The sequence below is a fragment of the Myxocyprinus asiaticus genome, chromosome 41 (genome assembly GCF_019703515.2).
Source record: "Myxocyprinus asiaticus isolate MX2 ecotype Aquarium Trade chromosome 41, UBuf_Myxa_2, whole genome shotgun sequence".
NCBI classification, from domain to species: Eukaryota; Metazoa; Chordata; class Actinopteri; order Cypriniformes; family Catostomidae; genus Myxocyprinus; species Myxocyprinus asiaticus.
Window position 1 is genome coordinate 2,829,188 of NC_059384.1, and position 25,350 is coordinate 2,854,537.

Genomic DNA, 25,350 nt, shown 5'->3' on the forward strand with positions numbered 1-25,350 from the left:
ATGTTTTCACAAGATTAACCACTGAATGTTCTATTAGATAATACAAAGTTTTTACATTCTGTTTTTATGTTTGTATCATTTACAATTATTCCCTTCTAACAGTGTTAAGCATCTGTTTAGCCAATAGCCAGCAAGTGTGTACCCTTCTAATTTTTCTACAAAAGTTAAGACATTTGCAATCTATTTCTAGTTGTCATGGTAACAAAGCAGATAGCTGACATATGAGCCAACAAAACATTATATAATGTCATAGATAAGAAAACTTTTATAATGAATAAATGTAAATCATATCCTGTATTTTAATGCCAAAGAAAGCCAACAACCACCAGTGGGCAGTACATGGGCGAGCTAACAGCACAGTGTACTATATTGTGATGTATATATTGGGCCAACAGACTTATAAACTGCATGAGGGTGCTAATAACATTTTATTTTAAACCTGTCAATATTTCACCCCAAAATAAGGAATAAGAAAATAAGAAATCATATTTTACATAAAAAGAAGTCCATTTCAGGACCATTAAAATATTTTTATTTACAATCAAGCAAAATGTTCCACAATTTTCATTACTGTAATGCCAAAATATTTAATTCTCAGTACTGCAATGCAATGCAATAAAATAAAAATATAATTCTTATTACTGCCATGCAAATATAAAAATATTTAAACTAGGGCTGTCGATTTAACACGTTAATTCAGTGTGATTAATTGTATAAAAAATTAACGTAATTAATCATGTCCCCAGACTGTAATAAGGAAGATTCCTGAGCAATTCAAGCTTGAAGTACCTCCTGTTTTCTCCAGGGGGCAGTAAGCGAAACTCGCTGTATAGGCAACGCGCAGCTTATACAGAGAACAAACCAACCCTTCAGCAGACAGCACAACACGAGGACTCATTCTTGCATTCAAAACACTTAGGAATCTCAAGACGTGTTTTTCTAAGTATTAAACTACATTTAACTTGACGCAGTGACCTAAAAATGGACGCAACCAAAGTTAGACGCTCCAAAAGCGTCCGTCTGACGCAGGTGTACATTGACGGGTCCTTAGACAACACCTCATAATAAATAAAGGACTGACTGATTAATTAAATTGCAAAATGGATTGCTGTGAACTGTAGGGCAATGATTGGCTTATGTTGGCATATTAACAATACATTGGATTGTAAAGCCACTTTTGTATTGTCTTATCAATGCTTAACTCCTCTGCCACAATAATTGTATGCATTTTATAATTATATGCATCTGAATATTATTATTTTTTATTATATATATATATATATATATATATATATATATATATATATATATATATATATATATATATATATATTATGTTATTATTTAAATATAACTACTTATAATTATTTCATCATTATTTATTGAATGGACTCTATGCACGGAAAGTAGCCTACTTTTTCAGGTCTAGGGGGCTAAAAATCGTATCCAGCCAACTCGAAAGTGTCAAGAGTTTTAGCAAACTACTAATCTTTCTAAAATAAAGCAAAAAATCACAACAAGTGTGATTTTATTTAGTAAAAGTACAAAAATAATCTCCGTAATGAGCTCCAAAAGTGTAAATACATACGGTTTTTAAGCTTGCAGAATGGCCGAGCACTGCTATACCATTGTGTAAGGCTTCCTCTGTGTGCAGAGTTTTTACACCCAGCGATTGTACAGAGATTTACAAGTGAGAAATACAGCAACACAAGCGATTTGAGAGCAAGAACAATCACCAGAAGACGATGTGGGACAGTTGCTCTTTTGCTCAGCTGAGATTTTAGTGCCATCTGCAGGGTGACGAAACATCACTGAGAACAATACACACAATACTGATTTTTTTGTTTTTTTTGTAAATTATTATATTTTCCCCCTAGTCAAAGCATGAGATTACACATGAGTAAAGCGCTCTTAAGGATTAATTCATTTATTCATATAATCTGTAATATCACACCACAATATTCATAAATAAAAGTAATGATACAATAACACAATTGGTAACACTTTACAATAAGGTTATTTGTTAACATTAGTTAACATGAATTCACAATGAACAATACTTTTACAGCATTTATTCATCTTGGTTAATGTTCATTTCAGCATACAACATACTAGATTTTAAAAATCAAAAGTTGTATATGTTAACATTAGTTAATGCACTATGAACTAACAAAGAACATTTCTATTTTTATTAACTAATATTAACAAAGAAGAATAAATACTGTAATATATATATATATATATATATATATATATATATATATATATATATATATATTTGTTAATTGTTTGATCATGATACCTAATACATTAATGCATATTAACAAATGGAACCTTATTGTAAAGTGTTAACACACAATTTAATCTAGATTTATTGTGTCAAATTACTGCATCATTGTTAACGGTCCTTTATTTTTATTTATTTTGCAAATAAAAAAAAAGGAGAATAAAAAGTCCACTTCTCAAAAGCATTTGTCCATCATCAGTGTTCTCTTCAGTTCGACAGATCCCTGCAGATGCACATGGCAAATCTCTCAGAAACAGGAGGGAGCCTGGGTAGCTCAGCGAGTATTAACGCTGACTACCACCCCTGGAGTCGCAAGTTCGAATCCAGAGTGTGCTGAGTGACTCCAGCCAGGTCTCCTAAGCAACCAAATTGGCGTGTGGTAAGTTGTGCGTGGATCGCGGAGAGTAGCATGAGCCTCCACATGCTGTGAGTCTCCGCGGTGTCATGCACAACAAGCCACGTGATAAGATGCACAGATTGACTATCTCAGAAGTGGGGGCAACTGAGACTTGTCCTCCGCCACCTGAATTGAGGTGAGTAACCGTGCCACCACGAGGACCTACTAAGTAGTGGGAATTGGGCATGCCAAATTGGGGAGAAAAGGGGATAAAAAAAAAACGGGACACGATTTTAATTAACGCAAATTTTACTGAAAGTGAAAATTATATTATACTGCATAAATACAATACAATAAATGAATACTGACTACTATTAGACAGATTGTATGGTTAAAGTAAGAGTCACTGTGTTAAGAAATATATGATCATTCACTCCAGCATTTGCAGTGAAGCTAGAGTATTATAAATTGTCATATTATATTAACTTCTTAAAATACACGTTGTTAAACCACATATTCTTTTTACTGGAGGGAGCAACAGCTCCGTGTCTCAATGTGCAGTGGATATTGTCCAAAGTCATCCACAGAAATTTTTGTAAATAACACGTGTGAAAAGTAATTTCCCCCAGAGTCGTCTCGACAGCATTTATCAACGTAGGAAGAAAACTGTTACCTGAGGCAAAACGTGGAAGTGACCATGCATAGAGTCCATTATTGTTATGTGAGGGGCTTTCTCAGCAAATATTTATTTACAGATACGTATGCATTAATTAATTGTGATTAATTCAATTAATTAATCGGCACGCTATGTTTTTATCAATTGATCAATTAAATTTATCAATGATTATTTAAACATTTTAACAGATAAAGGATGGTGAAGGAGGAGGCGGGAACTGGCTGAACAGTAAACATAAACTTTAATGATATAAATGAAAATAAAACAACATAAAACATAAAGACACACAGACACACACAACGCAGCCGCGTGCGTCTCTCTCTCTCTCAAACTGGCAACTCCGGCTCCCCTTTATCCTTCTCTCCCACTGATAAGCTGATTCAGCGTTGGCCGTGCATCATCACGGCCCGGCCACACCCTCTTCCTGGTCACAGTCCTCCCCTTCCCAATTCAGGCCGGGCGCCACCGGTCTGACCAACTCCCTCCCCCCATCTCTGGAGGGGAGATGCTGCCTTTCCGGCTGTTCTGTCAGCCGGTGGTCCACCCCGCCTCCTGTGAACCTGGGGGAGAGACGAGGGGAGGCGTGGGGAGAGGGAAAGGTCAAGCGGAGACACAGAGAGAGAGAGAGGGAAGAGAGAGAGAAGAACTTGCTCGCCAGCTCCCGGACACGCTGTCGCCCGGTCCTAAACCGCTCCTCCGCCCTCTGGCGGATGCAAGCTCGCTCCTCTCCCGGTGGACGGCACAGAGTCCTCCTGGCAGATGGAACCACTCCTTCCCTTCTTCGGCAGACGGCAGTGGTTCCTCCGGCTCTCGGCGGCCGGCAGTGACCCCTCCACCCCCAGGCAGACGGCCGCGGCTGCTCCCCTGGCGGATGGCAGCGGCGAGGACTCCGCGACAGTGCATTCCCCCTCTACCGGGTTTCGGCACCACTGTAACAATTAAAGGACGGGCAAGGAGGAGGCGGGAACCGGCTGAACAGTAAACATAAACTTTAATGATATAAACGAACTTAAAACAACATAAAACATAAAGACACACAGACACACACAATGAGGCCGCGTGCGTCTCTCTCTCTTTCGAACTGGCGCCTCCGGCTCCCCTTTATCTCGCTCTCCCGCTAATCAGCTGATTCAGCACTGGCCGTGCATCATCACGGCCCGGCCACAACCTCCTCCTCATCACAAACATCATGTTAGCATTTGATGTACAATCATTGTATAAGTAGACAAAGTAAAACATTTAATGAATGTATTACAGTAATGAAAATCTAATGAGAATCATTTTTGAGAATAATTGGACAATATATTTATTAATTTTTGTTAATGTTATTAATAAAAATACAATTGTTCATAGTTCATGTTAGTGCATAGTGCATTAACTATTGTTAACATATTCAACTTTTGATTTCAAAAATGTATTACTATGTTGAAATTAACTTTAACCAAGATTAATAAATGCTGTAAAAGTGTTGCTCGTTGTTTGTTAACTAATACCGTTAACAAATGGAACCTTATTGTAAAGTGTTTCCGAATACTGACTGAAAAGCCTGTAAATGAGCAGAGAATAAAGAAAGAATGCACAGACCTTTCTCCACTGTGTGACAAGAAAAGAGAAAGACAAACAAGCACAACATCAGTCAAAAAGGATCATAAAGATGACTGAATGTGTGATATCAGACAGTTTTAGGACAACAGTAAATATTTAGTCAACTAACATGTATTGTATGCGTGCATGTGTTTGTAAAATGTGTGTATATTTGTTTGAAAAGTTTTACCCATCTCCTCCAGTTCTGAAGTCATAGATTTGGAGCGTAGAGCGATAGCCGGAGGGGTTAGCCGCTTACTTTGCTGGGGAACTACAGGGAGACCGAGTGTTATTAAAAACACATGCACACTTAAACACATACGCTGCTAGAACAGCACAAAATAGGCAGCAATTCTATATATTTATACACACATTCACTCCAAGTAATTCATCTACTACTCTATGCATTACAAATCTCTATCGCCCCCTTGAGTACTACCACATTAACGGTATGTACAACGAGAGATCCAGCGCTGGCAATACGCTGGCCAAGCATTCACGTTTGTGTTCGCATACTTGCGTACTTGAGAGTATGCTTGTGGCCTTAAAGTCTTCAGTGAACTCTGACCTTTCTTCTTGGGCACTTCCTCCATCTCAGGATTGCGTGCTACCATGACGACCTTCACCATCAGACTGTTCCCGCCCTGACGAATCATGTTCACCACCTGTCTGTGGCCCACCTTCACTACATTCATCCCATTAACCTGGGAAAATACAGAAAATATCACTATATTACGTTTATCAATAGCATTTTAAGATATATTTTAGGCATGGTTGGGGAGTAACGAAATACATGTAATGGGATTACATGTTTAAAATACAAAATATTTGTAACTGTATTCCATTACAATTTAAGTCGTTAGAATACAGTTGCATTCAAAAAGTATTTTGATTACTGAAGAGATTACTTTGCATTTTATTGTCATTTGTTTCATTTAATATTTAGATTATTTTGTTGGAAAACATGTATCCATATAAATGATGTGATTCAAGAAGCGTGAAACACTTTCTTATGATGTGTTACATTCACACTTTTTGTGAGTGAAAAGGTGGATATGACATCACTGAGGAACTTTCCTTTGGGTAGAGAAGTTACATCGTGTTTCTACCGCTTAACAAAAAACATTTAGAAACGCTTTGACAGATGAAACATAAATCCAATAAATAAACGATTACATGCCTTCTCAATGTTTTTTTATGCAGTTAGGGTATTTTTACAAGAAATGCTAACCAATGTAGCCTTTAAGATCGAATAGAAAGCTACAAAATATTATATTTTCTGCCTCGTTATGAACAGAATCCACATACGATCAGAAAAAGATGTTGTTGTTTTCACTCTGTGGGGTTTGGAAGTTTGGAGCAGCAGAAATAGTTAACTTTGTGTAAATTGTCATGTGAACCTTTAGCTTCATGCTAAGCTAAAATGCTATTTCTTACCTTTACATGCATCTGTTACCAGACACGATTATATTCTATAATGAATTCTATAATGGAAATGCACCTTTTTTTCTCTAGTAAGTCCTTTGATATTAGAGCACAGACATTATAATATTATTCTTAATGAGAATGTACATTTTATTTTATTTTTTTGTAAACAAGATAGATTTACTTGAGTAGCAAAACTGCATAAGATATTAAGGCTTCTTTAATATAAGTGAATTTTCTCACTTTATATACTTGTTTATAGTCAAAACAAGTGAAAAAATTTGCCAGGGCTGAAGAAGTAATCCAAAGTATTTAGAATACGTTACTGACCTTGAGTTATCTAATGGAATACATTACAAATGACATTTTACACCATGTATTCTGTAATCTGTAGCGGAATACTTTTCAAAAGTAACATTCACAACAAGTTAGATTCCAAATGGCCTATTTGTACTTTAATATTAAATTCAATATATTTGTATAGTGACTTTCACACAATACATGTTTTGTTATTAGTTTTCTTTTAAAAAAAAGATGATAAAGAACATTAGATTTCCAGTTTAGAGAGACAAACAAATACAAGTGGGTGTCTTATGCATTATCATCCAAAAAAAGACAATGTCACACAAAAATGTCAAATGCATCCAGAACTTCGTGATTAAGGCACCAAAAATAAGCCATAAAGAAATGTATATCTCTAGCAGAGGGCTGTTCATCTCTCCCTGTGTGTTTTTATCATTTGTTAAATATATAAAACAGGGATGTGCATGAGAAAGTCATATGGGTTTGGAAGGGTGGAAGGTGAGCAAATGATGACAGTATTTTCAATTTTGGGTGAACTATCCCTTTAATACCAGGTGTAAACAGGACCTTTGAAATATAACAGCTAACCTCAATCAGGAAGTCCCCCATCCGCAGACCAGACCTCCAGGCGACGCCCCCCTCATCGACAGACTCGAGGTACTGCAGAGCAGGAAAGGCTGGGGTCGGACTGAACTCTTCAACTGGAGTCTGAGCTACAGAGATGATCCGTCCATGTTATGATGAGATCTGTTACGACTTATGGTCAAATCAAAAGAGAGAAAACTCACCTTTAGCTCCTCTGAGTACAAAACCGAAGCCTTCATTTTCTTTTTTCTGCAGAAGAACAGTTTTCTCCTTTATGATGTAGTCACTGTGAGAAAGAAAGAGAGAGATGCGTTTATATGCTTGAAGTTGAAGTGTATCAATTCTGCGCCACTAGTGTATAATCATTGTTTTCGAACAAATTCCAGAAAACTTCAATTGGTTGCGTAAACCAAAAATCCCACCCAGAATTCAATATGCTGAGATGAAGCAGAAGATGATTTGTGTAATTAAATTAGAAAATGTATTGTTTCCTATATGAAGACTTCTATTCTGTAGTAATTGCAAACCAAGTGTAATAGCCAATGCATCCAAACAAAAAATTACAGACACAACGTGAAGCTAATTAGTGTGCTAGAGAAATAACTTGCAGATTAGCAGCAGCATTGCTTGTTCACCTAATATATGTATCATACATTTTTGTAACAATTTGAATAAGATTCATTATTATTTGAAAACTCTCACATTTTATATTAGGTGGCCTTAACTACAATGTACTAACATTAAATACATACAAGACTATGTATTTACTGTGTAACTACATGTTGTTCTGCAAAATGCCCACATTTGCTGCTACTGAGGTTGAGGTACGGGTAGGTTTAGGAGTAAGGGTAGGGTTCGAGTTAGGATTAGGGGTTAGAGTTAGGTTTTGGGGTAAGAGTTAGGGGTAAAGTTAACAGTGTAACTACAAATGTAAATAAATGCAGGTACTTTAAATGTGATTACAATGCAACAACATGTACAGTTATGCTCAAAAGTTTGCATACCCTGGCAGAAATTATGAAATTTTGGCATTGATTTTGAAAATATGACTGATCATGCAAAAACATTGTCTTTTATTTAAGGATAGTGATCATATGAAGCCATTTATTATCACATAGTTGTTTGGCTCCTTTTTAAATCATAATGATAACAGAAATCACCCAAATGGCCCTGATCAAAAGTTTACATACCCTTGAATGTTTGGCCTTGTTACAGACACACAAGGTGACACACACAGGTTTAAATGGCAATTAAAGTTTAATTTCCCACACCTGTGGCTTTTTAAATAGCAATTAGTGTCTGTGTATACATAGTCAATGAGTTTGTTAGCTCTCACGTGGATGCACTGAGCAGGCTAGATACTGAGCCATGGGGAGCAGAAAAGAACTGTCAAAAGACCTGCGTAACAAGGTAATGATGGAAAAGGATATAAAAAGATATCCAAAGCCTTGAAAATGCCAGTCAGTACTGTTCAATCACTTATTAAGAAGTGGAAAATTCAGGGATCTCTTGATACCAAGCCAAGGTCAGGTAGACCAAGAAAGATTTCAGCCACAACTGCCAGAAGAATTGTTCGGGATACAAAGAAAAACAGGGGTCATTAAATTTTTTTCTTAATTGCCATGTTTTGTTTTATGATTGTGCCATTCTGTTATAACCTACAGTTGAATATGAATCCCATAAGAAATAAATGAAATGTGTTTTGCCTGCTCACTCATGTTTTCTTTAAAAATGGTACATATATTACCAATTCTCCAAGGGTATGCAAACTTTTGAGCACAACTGTATGTACATAATAAGTACATTGTACAAAGTACAAAGTAGTTACGGCCACCTAATATAAAGTGGGTCCGAAAACTTTAACTTAACTTAAAAATTCCCTTTTAAGGGTCCAAGCACCGAAGGTGATTGAACCCCGTTGTATTTGTACTTATTTTCTAATTAGTAATGTTTTTCATCCCTAAAAGTGTCTGGGTGTCAGAAACCGTAAATTGCAGAGACCCCAAACTTGGCAAAATGTTCCAAAATCACCCCCACTGCTGAGGTGCAAATCCATACGACAATTGGTGGTGCTATAATAAGTGCAATATAATAACTCAAGCGCCATAAGATTTAAGGCACCATCAAATTTAATCCAATTCCGCCTATAGGGGACGCTACAACTAAAAACCTGTTGCAACTCCACAACGGTTTGATCGAGGCAGTTGACATTTGGCATGCATCTTCTATTGGGCAAGCGCTTGTGCAGCTATGCACTACGGTGCCGGAGAAGAACCTCAGCATTCAATCGCAGTTAGCGCTTTGCGCACAATTTCGCCAAACCCACTAGCGCCTAGACTGCACGGAAATACCAAAACTTCCTGGCCATGCCCATTGACTTTGCTTGTATGACTTATGGCATAGCACTGTGCTTAGCGCTCATGCTCTTAAAATAGGGCCTATAGTTAAAATATCAATCGGACAACAAATATGTCAGCAAATATGACCATATCGATAACATTTCAGCAACTTATAACTTCTAAATAAATTGTGATCATTATGAAATTTGGTACATACGTACAGGGTGTCTAGTTGAGGCTGTGTACCAAATTTTGTGAGAATCGTTCACAAGGTGGCGCTATAATAAGGTAATTTACAATTCCGCTAATAACTCCAGAACCGTTATTATTTATTTTAGAATAAAAATGCCTCTTTTGCCTGAATACTTCAGTGTCCCCAAATCAATTGGTCATGTGAATTTCCATTTCCACAAGAAAAAATATTTGCTACTTAGAAGTTTTCAAAAAGCCTACTTTGTCTAGCTCATCCTAGGCAGTTCATCTGATTCGCACAAACTTTGATATGTATCATCTATAGATGCTCCTGACAAAACGTTATCAATTGAATTTTGATTTATTTAATTGTTTAGCAGAAATCCTACACAATTTTAGGGTGTAGCACATAATGACTATTTGACCTGTATCTTGTGAGTACAATGTCCAAACTTCACAAAACTTGGTACACATGGACAACATGACATTCTGAGGTCACATGCAAAATTCCAGAGAAGGGTCTGTCTGCATCCTGCAAGACTACTACATAACACAGCCACTACAAGTTACACCCCCTTCCAATAATTGGCGAAATGCAGAAGTCTTGCAACAGTTGAATGTCACATTTATACACTGTGTTTTTTGTTTATTTGTAGTCCCACAGCAACCCTACAACTACACCTGTCCCTACCCCTAAACCTAACAAAAATCACATTCACCTGATTAACGATATGCTAAGCTAATAAGCTAACAGGTTAGCTTGTAAGCTAACTGGACAAAACAGAAGAGAGATATTTAATATCACCATTTCTATCTTCGGTTTTATAATATGATATGTAACATAATTTACATTCATATTTATTCATTTAGAATACATTTATTAATTGAAAGATTCTTTGTTATATTTCCATAGTTAAGACAACGTGAATCATACAGCGATTACATCGGATTAAAAAAGTTATTTTGTGAAAAGAGTCATTTTGTGATCCAAATAGGGCGTTACTTTGTTCCTTTTCGTATTGTGGGACGCAGACAGATCCACTTGAAATTTTATCCATTTACGATGCTAGGGGGTACTATATATATGTATATGAAACCAAAATGTGCATCTGTGATCAAGCTAGATTCAATTTGTCACTTAAATAACTGGATCTGCTCTTTCAAATGTTGTCATTTTTGTCATTTTCTCTTCTGCTTTTGGCTATAGTTTAAAGAAATTAATATTATTATAAATCATTACACACACATTCATACCATATTTGATCAGTGATGATTTGATAGTTTCTGTTGAAGCTGGCTGACCGTATCTCAATGGTTTAGCTAGTTAAGAAGACACGAGCACACCAGCATCCAAAGCACAACACAGAGAGTCTAGTGTTTTGGTTTCTAGCCAAGCTGGCGGACCATCTTAGACCAGCAACAAATCAGATACAATCTGGTCACACCTACTTAAGGCAGTCCAGCTGAAAATAGTCCAGCTGGTTTTTGGAACATGGTAGCTGGTCAACCGGCTAATGACCAGTTTAGACCAGCTACAATGTCCTTTTCTTATTATTTGAATTAGATTTAGATTGAAACCTTTAACCTGAACTTTAAATGCCAGTTTTAAAGAAATAGTGGTTTTTAATCGTCCAAATCCTCTCAAGTTTGCTCATTTTACAGAAGTTAATTGGTCTCGAATTGTAATCCAAACCCATAGCGATTTTTTAACATTGTCTTTCAGCGTTTTCCTACAGGTAACATCAGTTTTGAATGGCATCATCTTATTGGATCTGTGCAGGAATGCCAGCTGAGAAAAAAAATCACGATGCATATGACGACATTCTAGCAAGAGCATCACAACTTTCTATGATGTACTGTTGTACTGGAGTCTCTCTCATACACGGACACAGATGCAAACACATTCACTTATAATGACTCATACCCCTTTCCAATGATTCAAAAACATATATATATACATTTCACACAAACACACATACTCATTTGCAACACTAACACACACAAACACTAGAAAAATGCATTTCATAAGCAGAGCCGCTATATGTACAGTGACAGACACATACATGACTCATGCATGCATACACACACATACAGCAAAAGTGAGAGAGAGAGAGATTTAATGTGCAATAAACGTACATACATATGCACAAATGATAAATACTGTAAATCAACAGTCTTTCTTCTACCTCTTCAGCGCATCCATATGTCTCTCTCTCTCGCTCTCTCTCTTTCTTTCTCTCCGCAGCAACAATACAAGAATGGAGGAGCCGATACCTGTAAATGAACCAGACGCTGCGGTTCTGGGGACCGAGCGAGGGCCATGAGGACGAGAGGGAGAGAGGGAGAGACAGATCTTTCTCTCCGTATCCCCCCATCGCCATGTACCCCCCTCCGTAAGGTCCTCCTCCTCTCCTTGCGTCTCTTAGCGCTCACACAGCCAGTGGAGAGAGAGAGAGAGAGAGAGAGAGAGAGAGAGAGAGAGCATACAAAGACCCTACATGCTTAAGACAGAATTGGATGAGGGAGGAGAGCTAGAGAGAGAGAAAAAGGGAGGGTTTAACAGAAATTGCATTCACTGCGACATTCAGAGAGTGAGTGAGAGAGAAAGAATAAGGAGGGGTGTGTGATAAAAAGGAGGGCAAAGACGGAGAGAACATGGGAGAAAGAAAGAATAGAGTGTGGGAGAGAGAGATGCTGTGAAGACGAGAGAAACTGTGGGATTTTGACGAGTGGGTGAGACAGAGATGCGAGCGGATGCTGGTATGCAGCGCATAGCAACAGATGATCAGGACAGCTTAAAGTATATGTGCACACACACGCACACACACGTATGCATACTTACAAAAGCAACAAGTCTCATGTTAATGTTGGCTTTACTGTAGCAACAATCGGTGTTGGGTGTAACGCAATTACCAATGTTCATTTACTTAAAAAGTAGTTTAACAGATTACATTTTAAATTCTTGTAATCAGATTACAGTTACTGACTTTCAATTATGTTACAATTACATCACTAGGGTTACATTTATTGATAAAATAATTAGTGCTGTGACTGTCGGTCGATTCTAATATTTAATCACGAATAATCGCATGAATTGTCATAGTTAATCGCAATCAATCTCAGATTTTGAAAGTGCTTAAAACCTACTCTATATATACTTCTTTGGTTTTCCTACTGTAAAAATGCATTTATTTCCTTTTTAGGAAAGAAAACACAACAAAATGTAACAATAAATGCTTTATTAACATTTTCCAAACAAAGCCTTCCACAATATAAAGATAGAAATGCACTAAAATAGCACCAATTTAAGTAACATTTAACGTTTCCCAAAGTCTAAGCGAGAGATTGACTAATCGTTGCAATATGCATTAAATCTCTTAAACCCTCAACCTTCACAGTATTAATTAGCTGGCAAGATGTGACTATCCATGTGATATCCAGTGTTAAGTGCCACTTTGAACTTCATCTGAAAAGCGCTGCAGAGAACGGCTGACTTCGGAACGGCATACTACCCATACTGCTTCTGTCATATCTATGTATAGCAGAAATATTATTATTGATTAAATTATTTTAACTTTGAGCGGAGCGTTGACCGTTCTCAATGAGAGAACTCAAACAAGCTAGCCTACTATAGAAGTCTCTCATCAGTGTCATGTATTGTGTGTTTGGCTTTTAGGTGATAGTTAATATTTGACATGCTTCCCCAGCTAACAAAAGTTTTCTTTACGGAAACAGAACATTCCCTGCAGGTTTGGAGAGTGTTCCCCTAATGTCTTACGTGAACGCGGAGTACTTCGTTTTTGTCACAAGTCCCATCTGGGTTTGTTTTGTAAGCGGCCCTTTCTCCATCACTTGATCATTGAAAACTTAATCGTTCATCATTCAAACATTCACAGTGTAGGTTGGAAAAACTATGTGAATCCCTAGGCTAATTACATCAACAAAAGCGAATTAGAGTCAGGAGTTGGCAAACCCGGCATCCAATTAATGAAACGTGATCGGAGGTGTGGGTTAGAGCTACTTATAAAAAGCACTCAAACATTTTGAGTTTCAATTCACAAGCATCTGCTGATGTGGGTCATGCTTCGCAAAAAAAGATCTCAGAAGACCTGCAATCAAGAGTTGTTGCTTTGCATAAAGCTAGAAAGGGTAACAAAGTTATCTCGAAGAGATATCATCTATCCACAGTTAGAAAATTGTCTATAAATGGACACGATTTAGTTCTGTGGCTACTCTCCCTAGAAGTGGCCATCCAGCCAAGATGACTTGGAACTGGTTAACATCTTTGTTCATGAGTCTACTATACGAAAAAGATTAAACAGGTATGGTGTCCATGGTAGGACATCACGAAGGAAGCCGCTGCTTTCCAACAAAACATTACTGTGCACCTGAAGTTTGCCAAAAACAACCTTGACACTCCACAATGCTACTGGGAAAATCTTTTGTGGACTGATGAAATTAAGGCTGAATTGTTTGGGAAGAACACGCAGCACTACGTATGACATAAAAAGGGCACCGCATACCAACATGAAAACATCATCCCAACGGTGAAGTACGGTGGAGGGAGCATCATGATTTGAGGCTGCTTTGCTGCTTCAGGGCCTGGACCGCTTGCGATCATCAAGGGAAAAATGAATTCCCAAGTTTATCAAGATGTCCAACAGAATAATATCAGGGTGGCTGTGTGCCAGCTGAAGCTCAGTAGAAGTTAGGTGATGCAGCAGGACAATGACCCTAAACATCAAAGTAAATCCACTACAGAATGACACTTGGAGTGTCCCAGTCAGAGCCCAGACCTTAACCCAATAGAGATGCTGTGGAATGACATCAAGAGAGCCATTCACACCAGACATCCTGAGAATACGGCTGAACTGAAGCAGTTCTGTACGGAAGAATGGTCCAGAAATCCTTCTGAACATTGTGTAAGTCTAATTCGCTTGGTTGAGATTATTGCTGCCAAAGGAAGATCGACCAGTTATAAAATCCAAGGGGTTCACTTACTTTTTCCAAAGCACTGTGCATGTTTAATGGGATGTGTTCAATAAAGACATGAAAGATTATAATTGTGTGTGTGTTGTTAACTTAAGCACATTTTGTTTGTCTATACTTGTGACTTTGATGAAGATATCACATTTTATCACCAATTAATGCAGAAAACCAGCAAATTCCAAAGGGTTCACATACTTTTTCTTGGCACTGTATCCAATAATCTGTAGGATATAGGTTGTTTCAACCTTCCAAACAACATTTTTGGGGGCATTTTCAGTTAGTGTTTGTTAGTGTGAAGCACCCATTGAACGCAGGTCTTGGGCTGCCAAAAGAACCCGGATGTATGGATCGGTACGTTTGTTTGGAAACGGTAACTTCATCTATAATGTGTCCATCTCACCAACCAGCACCAAACTCGGAACGCCCTCCCTCAGAGGAGCAAGTGAATATTAACAAGCTAGCTGTGGTTCACATGTGTTTATGTTCTTAAAACTTTGTCCAAACATTCCATTTTGGTTGTAGGAATGTACAAAATTAATAAACACAACATATGCAAAGACATTTACATATTCAGTGAAAACCAGCCATTTTCAGCTGATCCTCTGTGTGTTTATGTGAGAGAGGGAGATCTGAGAGGACCAGAAAGAGACAGCAGTGGCTCACACCGCATGTGTTAATATTCTACATGAGTGCGACAGATCCAAACACTGTTGTGTAATTTTTAAAAGTGACTGCAGCATTTGCATACATGTCTAGTGGCTGCAGAGAATTGCTTTGTGCAGCACAACGGCCTTCAATTGTTTAACACTGTCACTGTTCATTTTGCTGTATCTTTTTTACAGGCAGCAATCATAATACAGTTTTAAACTTTAAAAAACACAATCTAACCAGTTAGAATTGTAATTGCATATACTGTAAATAAACATATAATTGTTACAGTTTGTATCATGGATTATTGCAGTTTATACCACGGGTCTGTTGAATGCTTGATTCTGATTGGTTCACGAACGTTCTAAGGTGTGCAATTATTTTTCAAGTAAACGCACGGATATGAAGTAGTTCCAGGTCTTGACCGCATAACGGTTCCATATCACTTTGCCAAATTATTTCCGTTATTTCAAAGAGCCCTACAGGCTACCACAACAAAATAACCAATTAAACAAAGACAATGGTTAAGTACATCGGATAAGTATGAAAAACAATGTCTATAATATCCTACATTTATTTCAATTTTGATTGAAAAGCATCCTTGGGCTCCCTCTCTTTCTCTCTCTCTTTTGCTCTCGTCACACCCACACACACACACAAACACACACACACCCCGTTCATGCTACTACAGCAAAATAACCATATATACAAAGACATTGGTTAAAGTACATCGGTTAAGAACATCAAACAATGTCTATAATATCCTCCATTTATTTCAATTTCGATTGAAAAGCGTCCTTGGGCTCCCTCTCTCTCTCTCTCTCTCTCTCTCTCTCTCTCTCTCTCTCTCTCTCTCTCTCTCTCTCTCTCTTTCACTCTCACCCACACACACACACACACACTTTGGTACTCCGATCATTATGAGGACTCTCCATAGACATAATGATTTTTATACTGTACAAACTATAGATTCTATCCCTTAACCCTAACCCTAAACCTAAACCTAACCCTCACAGAAAACTTTCTGCATTTTTATATTTTCAATAAAACATCGTTTAGTATGTTTTTTAAGTGATTTGAATTATGGGGACACTAGAAATGTCCTCATAAACCACATTTATAGCATAATACCCTTGTAATTACCAGTTTATAACCTAAAAAAAATGTCCTTGTAAACCACTTAAACCTACCAACACACACACACACACACACACACACACACACACACACACACTCAAACACTCTCTCTCTCTCTCTCTCTCTCTCTCTCTCTCTCTCTCACACACACACACACACACACACACACACACAAACACATACTCTCTCACACACACACACACACACACACTCACACACACACACACTCTCACACACACTCAAACACACACACAAACACACACTCAAACACACACACACACACACACACACATACACACACACACAGACACACACTCAAACACAAACACTCACTCACACACACACACACACACACACACACACACACACACACAAACACTCACACACACACACTCAAACACATACTCTCTCTCTCACACACACACACACACACACACACACACACTCTCAAACACACACACAAACACACACTCAAAACACACACACACACACAGACACACACTCAAACACACACACACACACACACACACTCAAAAACACAGACACACATTCAAACACACACAAACACTCACACACACACACACACACACACACACACACACACACACACACACACACACACACACACACACACACACACACACTCAAACACACATACACACAGACACACACACACACACACACACACACACACACAAACACTCACACACACACACAAACACACACACACACACCTAAAACCCTGAACGATGTCTTAAGGTGTGCTAAATGTGGTATAAGTGGAATAACTGACTCAGTCCCATTGAATTATTGAACAATTACCACCTCAGGTGTGCATTATTTTTCAATAATTCAACTGTCCGTTGTCAAATATTTCTTACGTGTTTGATGCTGTACTGGTCTAAATTAAAACTACATAAAGTAGAAAAATGACTTGAGGTTCAGCAGGATTTTCGTTTTATTACAGCCATATGTTTAAGCTTTCCAGTGCATTTTTTTTTTAAATTATGGAATGTGCCACTAATTAATGCACGTTTACAGTTTGTAAAAAAAAAAAATACATTTAATATCAGTTTAGTCAAATGAATTCAACAATATCTGTATCAACTGAAACTGAATATTTAAATATTTAATATTTAGTTCAAATTTGAATATTCACATTCAAACTGATTCACACTATAACTCAGATTTGCTGATTGCAGAGTTCTTTTCTCACCTGGGCACCTCAAGGCCGTCGTACGTTCCAACAGTGTAATGACGAAACAGTTTCCTCTTCGCTTTCTCACTGCGGCTTTCTGAAACACACACACACACACACACACACACACACACACACACACACACACACACACACACACACACACACACACACAGGCATTCATCTGAATGTTAGCACATGTAGGTGTGTATATCTGTAAGTGAAAGTGTGATGCATTCAAATCAATGTGATTTGTTCATGTTTGTATGCAGTGTGTGAGACTTTATTAAATAAAGGCAACACTTTATAATAACTTACATTAATTTAATTAATTAACAAACATGATATAATGCTTAACAGATTATTAGTTAATCTATATTCAAATACTGGTAGTTAGAAATATGAGCTAATGTGCTTGTTAATGTTAACTAATGCATTTAACTAACATTACACAATGCTTAAAAGATCATTGCAGTTCTTGTAAATTCATATACTTATAAATGTGATGAAACTTTCATTCCTATATGGACTTGCACTTTTACATCTACAAAATATTTCAGTAAATGTTATAAAATAATAAACAGATCATTAGTTTCATTTGATCATTTGCATGCTTACAAATACTATTACTTTTTTTCCATAAATGAGCTCGTGCAATTTTTTACCTTAATGTACATTATCTGAATTAAATGTTATTAAACTAATGTAACTAATATTAAATGAATATTGTTTGTTTAAGGATACAGTATACTATAAATGTGTCATTGAGCAATAAATTATTGTTGTTGTGTGTTATTAACATCTGTACCAACCATTAGTGTCTGTAGCAAGTACAACCCCAATTCCGAAAAAGTTGGGACAGTATAAAAACTGCTAATAAAAACAAATAGGAGTGATTTGCAAATTATATTCACTCTTTGCTATATTGAAAGCTCTACAACTACACATTATATGATGTTACCTTGTGAATTTCATTGTTTTTTGAAAATGCACAGTAATTTCAAATCAGATGAACACGCTCCACAAAAGTTGGGACAGTCGTGTGTTTACCACTGTGACACATCACCATTTGTTCCAATAACACTTATTAAGCATTTAGGCACTAAAGACACAAGTTTGTTAAGTTTAGAAAGTGGAATTTCATCCATTTCCATTATGCAGGTCTACAGCTGCACAATTGTACGGGGTCTTCGTTGCCGTATTGTGCACTTCATAATGCGCCACACAGCCATGCACTTGAAATCCGGCCAGTATGTGGTTTGAAGTTGTCCAGCTGAACATTCCGGGATGTCCCTGGAAACTGGTACTGGATGACATTATATGTTGCCCCAAAATGTGTACATACCTGTCTGCATTAATGGTGCCCCCACAGATGTGCGAGTTACCCACGCCATGGGTACTGCCACACCCCTGGCCCATACAGACACTGGCTTTTGGACCTGATAACAGCTTTAATGGTTGTTTACCTCTTTGACCCGAGAATTTCAACAAATATTTGAAATGTATGAATCATTTTAACTTCAGATATGGCACTGCAAAAAATATCAACACATAATTATTACATTATTTGTAAAGATGTTTAAATAATACAATTATGCATGCATATCACAACAAATGTAGCAAATGTCTTATACAGACCTTAGTTACTAGTTAGCTGGACATTAATAAATAATTAGTAAACATGAATAGTGTTTGAAGTGGTAAAAAATATGAATATTTACTGAAAACATTTGTAAATGTAAACAAATGCATGAACTCTTTTATGAATCATTTATGAAAATGTTTAATGAGATTCAAATGATCTGTTACTCGTTATATAACATTTGTAGATGTTAAAACGTGCAAGGCCATATATTAATGAAAGTTTATTAAAATTTGTAAGAATTTAAATTTACACGAACTATTGATAAGCAGTATGTAATATTAATTACATTAATTAGTTAACATTAGCAAGCACTTTATTACATATTCTGGTTACACTTTATTTTCCAGTGTCTTTGTTACAGTGTAATTACACAAGTAATTACTGATTACTACTAATTAACAATGTGTACTTTAGGTTTAGGGTAAGGGTTAGGGTTTGGTTTAGGGTTAGTTGCTTGTAATTATGCATAATTGAGTATTATTACTATAGTTGATACATGTAATATGTGTAAAAGGACACTGTAAAATAAAGTGTTGCCCATACTTTAAACTATTTTAATATACTGTACATTAACTAATGATCTGTTAAGCATTATTTAATGATTTATTAATGAAAGTTATAAAGTGTTACCAAATAAAGTTGTTCTGTTCAGTTTTAAATGTTTTTAGGGTTGAGGTTTGTCTATAATAATTCTAATGAGCTTAAAGCGTGTATAATTTCTGCACCACAGAATGAAACTGCGATGATAAACATTGTTTTTAAACACGCTTCTGTGTGCAGTACAATAGAAGTGCCCTTTTATATAACAAGGTGTCTGTGTTTGTGTATGTACACTACCTGCTTGCGGCTCCTGGTTTTGGGGCAGAACCTCTTCTACACAGTCGGCAGGAAACCAGCCTGTGCGACCCTTCACTGTCCCCTCCCAGAATCCCCCTTCACCCACACTGAGCACTGACAACAACATCACTTTAATAAACATCTTTAACACACTGTCATAAAGCTCTGTACTAAAAAGTAAGGATGTGTACAGCAAGCTGTTAGCACGCTAATCTAAGCATCATCACTAAGAATATCGCGACTATACATATATATAAAAAACTCTAGATAAACTTGTTGACCTCACTAGTTGACTAGTCGATTGTTGGATGACTAGTCGACCATCGTTACCCCTCCCTAGTAATAAAAAAAAGATGTGACTTCTGACCTTTAACCTTGTCCCCTTTGCTGAGGGTGATCTCACGCTCGCCATGAGCTGAGTGAGAACGTGTCGCCACAAACACGCGACCCGGAACAGCACTATACAGCCTCTTCCTCTGACCTCCGCCCCCTCTATAGTACACAAAAAAACAGACCAAAACAGCACAAAATAAAGTGCTCATGTAGTTAAAGCGTTCTAAGGCCATGTCCGACCAAATCTGTTTTTGTTTGAAAACTCAGTTTCCTAACGCCATCGTTTTCCAAATTATGCGGTTATTGATATTATATGCGGTTATTGATAGCATTTGCAATGTTTTTGGTGGAGTAAAACGCCATTTAGTGTGGATGAGAAAAGTAAATGCAGCAAAATCAATGCGTTTTCAAACTAAAATCTATTAGTGTGGACGTAGCCTAAGTCTATGCAATGTTCTATACCAAATTTCATCAAGTAATAAAAAAATAGACCATTTATTGTGCAGGCGGAAACTGTGCATTTGCAACAACAAAAAACTTTGGATTGGCTTTGTCTTTGAGAAGATGTTTCCAAGGATTTGGTGCAGGAATGTGATGGTAATAACTTATTTATTTATCCCTTTTCTCCCAATTTGGAATGCCCAATTCCCGCTACTGGGAGGACATGTCTCAGTTGCCTCCACTTCTGAGACCGTCAGTCCGCGCATCTTATCACGTGGCTTACTGTGCATGACACCATGGAGACTCACAGCATGTGGAGACTCATGCTACTCTCCGCGATCCACGCACAACTTACCACATGCCCCATTGAGAGCGAGAACCACTAATCGTGACCACGAGGAGGTTAACCCATGTGACTCTACCCTCCCTAGCAACCGGGCCAATTTGGTTGCTTAGGAGACCTGGCTGGAGTCACTCAGCACTAGCGAACTCCAGGGGTGGTAGTCAGCGTCAATACTTGCAGATCTACCCAGGCCCCTAACTCCACAGTTTTTGAAACACATCCATTCTTGAGCACCTCGGGACCAAAGCCCCACACAAAATTAATATTTGGATGTACTATGTAGAATCATATGTACGGGATAATGTACAGCAGATGGTCATTAATGCAAAATAAACCCAGACAGGGTTATCAGGACCCTGAAACAAAACCAAGATATTGACTGGCTGACTGCACATTATTCCACTTATTACACAGCTTTGTATCATATCAAAACAAATATGGAATGTGTAACTAATTTTACATAAGTAAGTTTACGTAATAAATATTTAAAATTTAGTAATATTAATTATTACCAGTTTAAACTATTTTGAACTTATAAATAAAGTAGGTAAATGTCGATTTAGTTCATATTTGAACATTCACATTGAAACTGATTTCACAGTAGATCAGGTTAATTCAGATTCACTCTGATTAGAAGTTTAAGGCCACATCTACACTATTCTGTTTTCGTTTCAAAACTCCGCTTTCAGTGTCCTAACGTCATTGTTTTCTAAACTATCTGATAACTGAGAGCGTTTTTGAAATGCTCCATTTTCGGTGGAGGAAACTTTCATTTTAGTGTAGATTAGAGGCGTTACTAAAAAACAAATTTGTTTGCGTGAAGGCATCTCAACACCATTATTGCAGGATAAACTTGTATTGTTTTCATGAATTGCATATATCTCCGTTAAAATATTAAAATGGGTTTGACAAATTCGCGCTAATGAGTGACAGGTGAGACTGAGAACGCCCATTCTGGTGACCGCTGACGGACCACCGCTCTCATTAAACATTAGCTGTGCTCAGATATTCTTTGTTATTTATTTCATTCATTAAATCCTTTTGCTGTTTATTTCCCTCTCTAACTGTGCTGTATTTTAGCAATACAGAGAGCTACCGTAAACACTCTGGAAAATGGACACCTCACAATTCATGCACATTTAAAAAGGCTATTGATAAATATATGTTTAATGATGAAACCATAACCATAAGGCGTTATGATTTCCGCGGGCCACGTGTTGAGTAGCGCTGTTCTAAGTAAATCTTAATGGTATAAAATTAAATAAAATCTACTTAACTCCATGACATAATATTGATTAAAGTGAGCAAGTAAATTTAATTTAAACATTTTAGTAAATACAGTAACTTTTACTTATAAATACGATATACATGGAACTTAAATAAACGTAGTAAAATTTGAATAAACATAGTCACGTTTTGAATTTTCCTTTCAAACTCATTTAATCATGTACCAGATGACATGTGGAAGCCTCCCACAGGGACACTTAATGCATGCTATGTAGTCTATTAGACCAGGGCTTTTCAAACTGGGGTCCGGGGACCCCCAGGGGTCCGCAAGGAAGTGTTAGTGGGTCCGTGGAAAATTTTAGAGAAAAAACAATGTCGACATTATTTGACATTATTACTGTTCATTGTGAAAGCATGAGATTAATAGCAATTATTTTATTCTATTGACAGCCATGGTTTTAAATAGTAAGAAATAAAAACAAACCAGCATGAGTGACTCCAGCCAGGTCTCCTAAGCAACCAAATTGGCCCGGTTGCTAGGGAAGGTAGAGTCACACGGGGTAACCTCCTCGTGGTCACCATAATGTGGTTCGTTCTTGGTGGGGCAAGTGGTGAGTTGAGCGTGGATGCCGCGGTGGATGGTGTGAAGCCTCCACACACGCTATGTCTCCGTGGAAACGCGCTCAACAGCCACGTGATAAGATGCGCAGGTTGTTGGTCTCAGACGCGGAGGCAACTGGGATTCATCCTCTGCCACCTGGATTGAGGTGAATCACTACGCAACCACGAGGACTTAAAAAGCGCACTGGGAATTGGGCATTCCAAATTGGAGGCCAGGTCTCCTAAGCAACCAAATTGGCCCGGTTGCTAGGGAAGGTAGAGTCACATGGGGTAACCTCCTTGTGGTCGCGATTAAGTGGTTCTCGCTCTCAATGGGGCATGTGGTAAGTTGTGTGTGGATTGTGGAGAGTAGCATGATTCTCCACATGCTGCGAGTCTCCGCGGTGTCATGCACAACGAGTCACGTGATAAGATGCACGGATTGACGGTCTCAGGAGCGGAGGCAACTGAGACTTGTCCTCCGCCACCCGAATTGAGGTGAGTAACCGCGCCACCATGAGGACCTTCTAAGTAGTGGGAATTGGGCATTCCAAATTGGGAGAAAAGGGGATTAAAAAATAAAAATAAAAAAAAAATGCATAAAATTTCATATATTATGAAAAAATATTTCTTATTTGTTAAAAGTTACTTCACTATTCTCTTTAAAGCTGCTTTAAAACAAAATTTATTGCGAAAAGAACACAAATAAATCCATTTTAATTTCATATAAAAAATTTTCTCTTCAGGTTTAAACATCTGACATTATAATAATAGACTCACTGCCAACTGAATAAAAAGTAAATGTTTTGCATATAAAATCGTAATAATTAATTTTGCTTTAATACAATGGCACTAATAAAAGCTAATTATCTCATTCTGCAAACAACATATTTACTATTTTTCTCTAACAGGGGGTCTTTCGCAAGTGGATCAACATATTTGGGGGTCTTGGTATCAAAACTGTATTAGACAACATCATCTTGCATTACTGGTGAAAGTAACAAGGTATAGAGCTGTGCATGCTGACCTCAACACTTGGTGCACAAAATGTACTTGTTTTATTTACCAGTGAAATTTACTCAAATTTATATACTGTATATTCAATCTACTATTCCCTCTCTTAATGCATATAGCATAACAGAGTTATGCATGATATAATAATGCTGGCAGCGAAATTTTGCTACACTTGATATGTGCATTCTATAAAGAAACTAATTTCTGGTGGGATGTATGTAGTTCTGTTTGGACAGAGTAAAGTTTACGTATGTGTGCTAACAATCACATGCATTTACACGTGAGTTGCATCTTGAATGCATCTCAAATCACCTCCTATCCATCTTAATTGCATCTTGGATGGCATTTATACTTGATCTTTTCAGCACATGAAAACACAAAGTGATCAAGTGTAAACATCTGCTTACTGTTTTGAGCCGCTATGTCTGAACAAAACACAGTTCAAGACAATGTGTTACATCTGACTCCATAAAATCATCATATAATAGTATAATGGTTAATTCTGTTAAAGGGGAGGGGGATGAGTAAGAATTAACTCAGTGTGGCAGCGAAGCTTTGGCCGGAAGCCGAAGAGAGCAAATCACGACATGAAAAATAATGAGTCACATCTTCTGTAACATACCATAAGGAAAGCAACAGAAATCATTGCTGACAGTTTCACATTTTAAAAAAATGCAACAATGGTACGGGTAAGAATCTAGCATATATTCAACCCCGAAGGGTTAAAAAAATCCAAGTCTGTCCATATAGTTAATGACATGTCTTTGGTTATCATGTATTTTTCCTTGAAGTTCACCCACTGATGTGCTGGAAAAGTTGGCCACAACCACCACATTTATGTTGTTTATAAATATATATATAAATATACATATATATATATATATATATATATATATATATATATATATATATATATATATATATATAATTTATATTACAGTAATGAGGATTATTTTTTGGGAGAAAATGTGCTTAATTGTAAAAAGCAAAATAATCTTAATTATTCTAAAAAGTAGGGTTATTATTTCCTTCTATTGATATTGGGGTGAAATATAGGCCAAAGACTGGATGTTCTTGACAGGTTTCGTGACATTTACCCTAATAAACGGTGTGCAAAGCATTGTTTAGTCACCAAAGGCAGATTTACCAATGTAGAAATCTAAATATTAAAGTGTAAGAAAACAGGACGATAATTAAAACCCAGAGGCAT

General features: G+C 37.2%; 1 protein-coding gene across 1 annotated transcript in view; it reads right to left on the reverse strand.

Moving 5' to 3' along the window:
• The window catches only part of LOC127432051 (SH3 and multiple ankyrin repeat domains protein 1-like), a 71,413-nt gene that overhangs the window by 15,838 nt on the left and 30,225 nt on the right, over nucleotides 1–25,350 (reverse strand). Inside the window, exons 13-20 of the mRNA XM_051682823.1 lie at nucleotides 20,550–20,674; nucleotides 20,183–20,296; nucleotides 17,719–17,797; nucleotides 7,401–7,483; nucleotides 7,201–7,325; nucleotides 5,453–5,588; nucleotides 5,075–5,155; nucleotides 3,138–3,149 (exon numbers count right to left, since the gene is read on the reverse strand). Coding sequence (XP_051538783.1) covers nucleotides 3,138–3,149; nucleotides 5,075–5,155; nucleotides 5,453–5,588; nucleotides 7,201–7,325; nucleotides 7,401–7,483; nucleotides 17,719–17,797; nucleotides 20,183–20,296; nucleotides 20,550–20,674 — 755 coding nt within the window. The remainder of the gene's footprint in view (nucleotides 1–3,137; nucleotides 3,150–5,074; nucleotides 5,156–5,452; nucleotides 5,589–7,200; nucleotides 7,326–7,400; nucleotides 7,484–17,718; nucleotides 17,798–20,182; nucleotides 20,297–20,549; nucleotides 20,675–25,350) is intronic.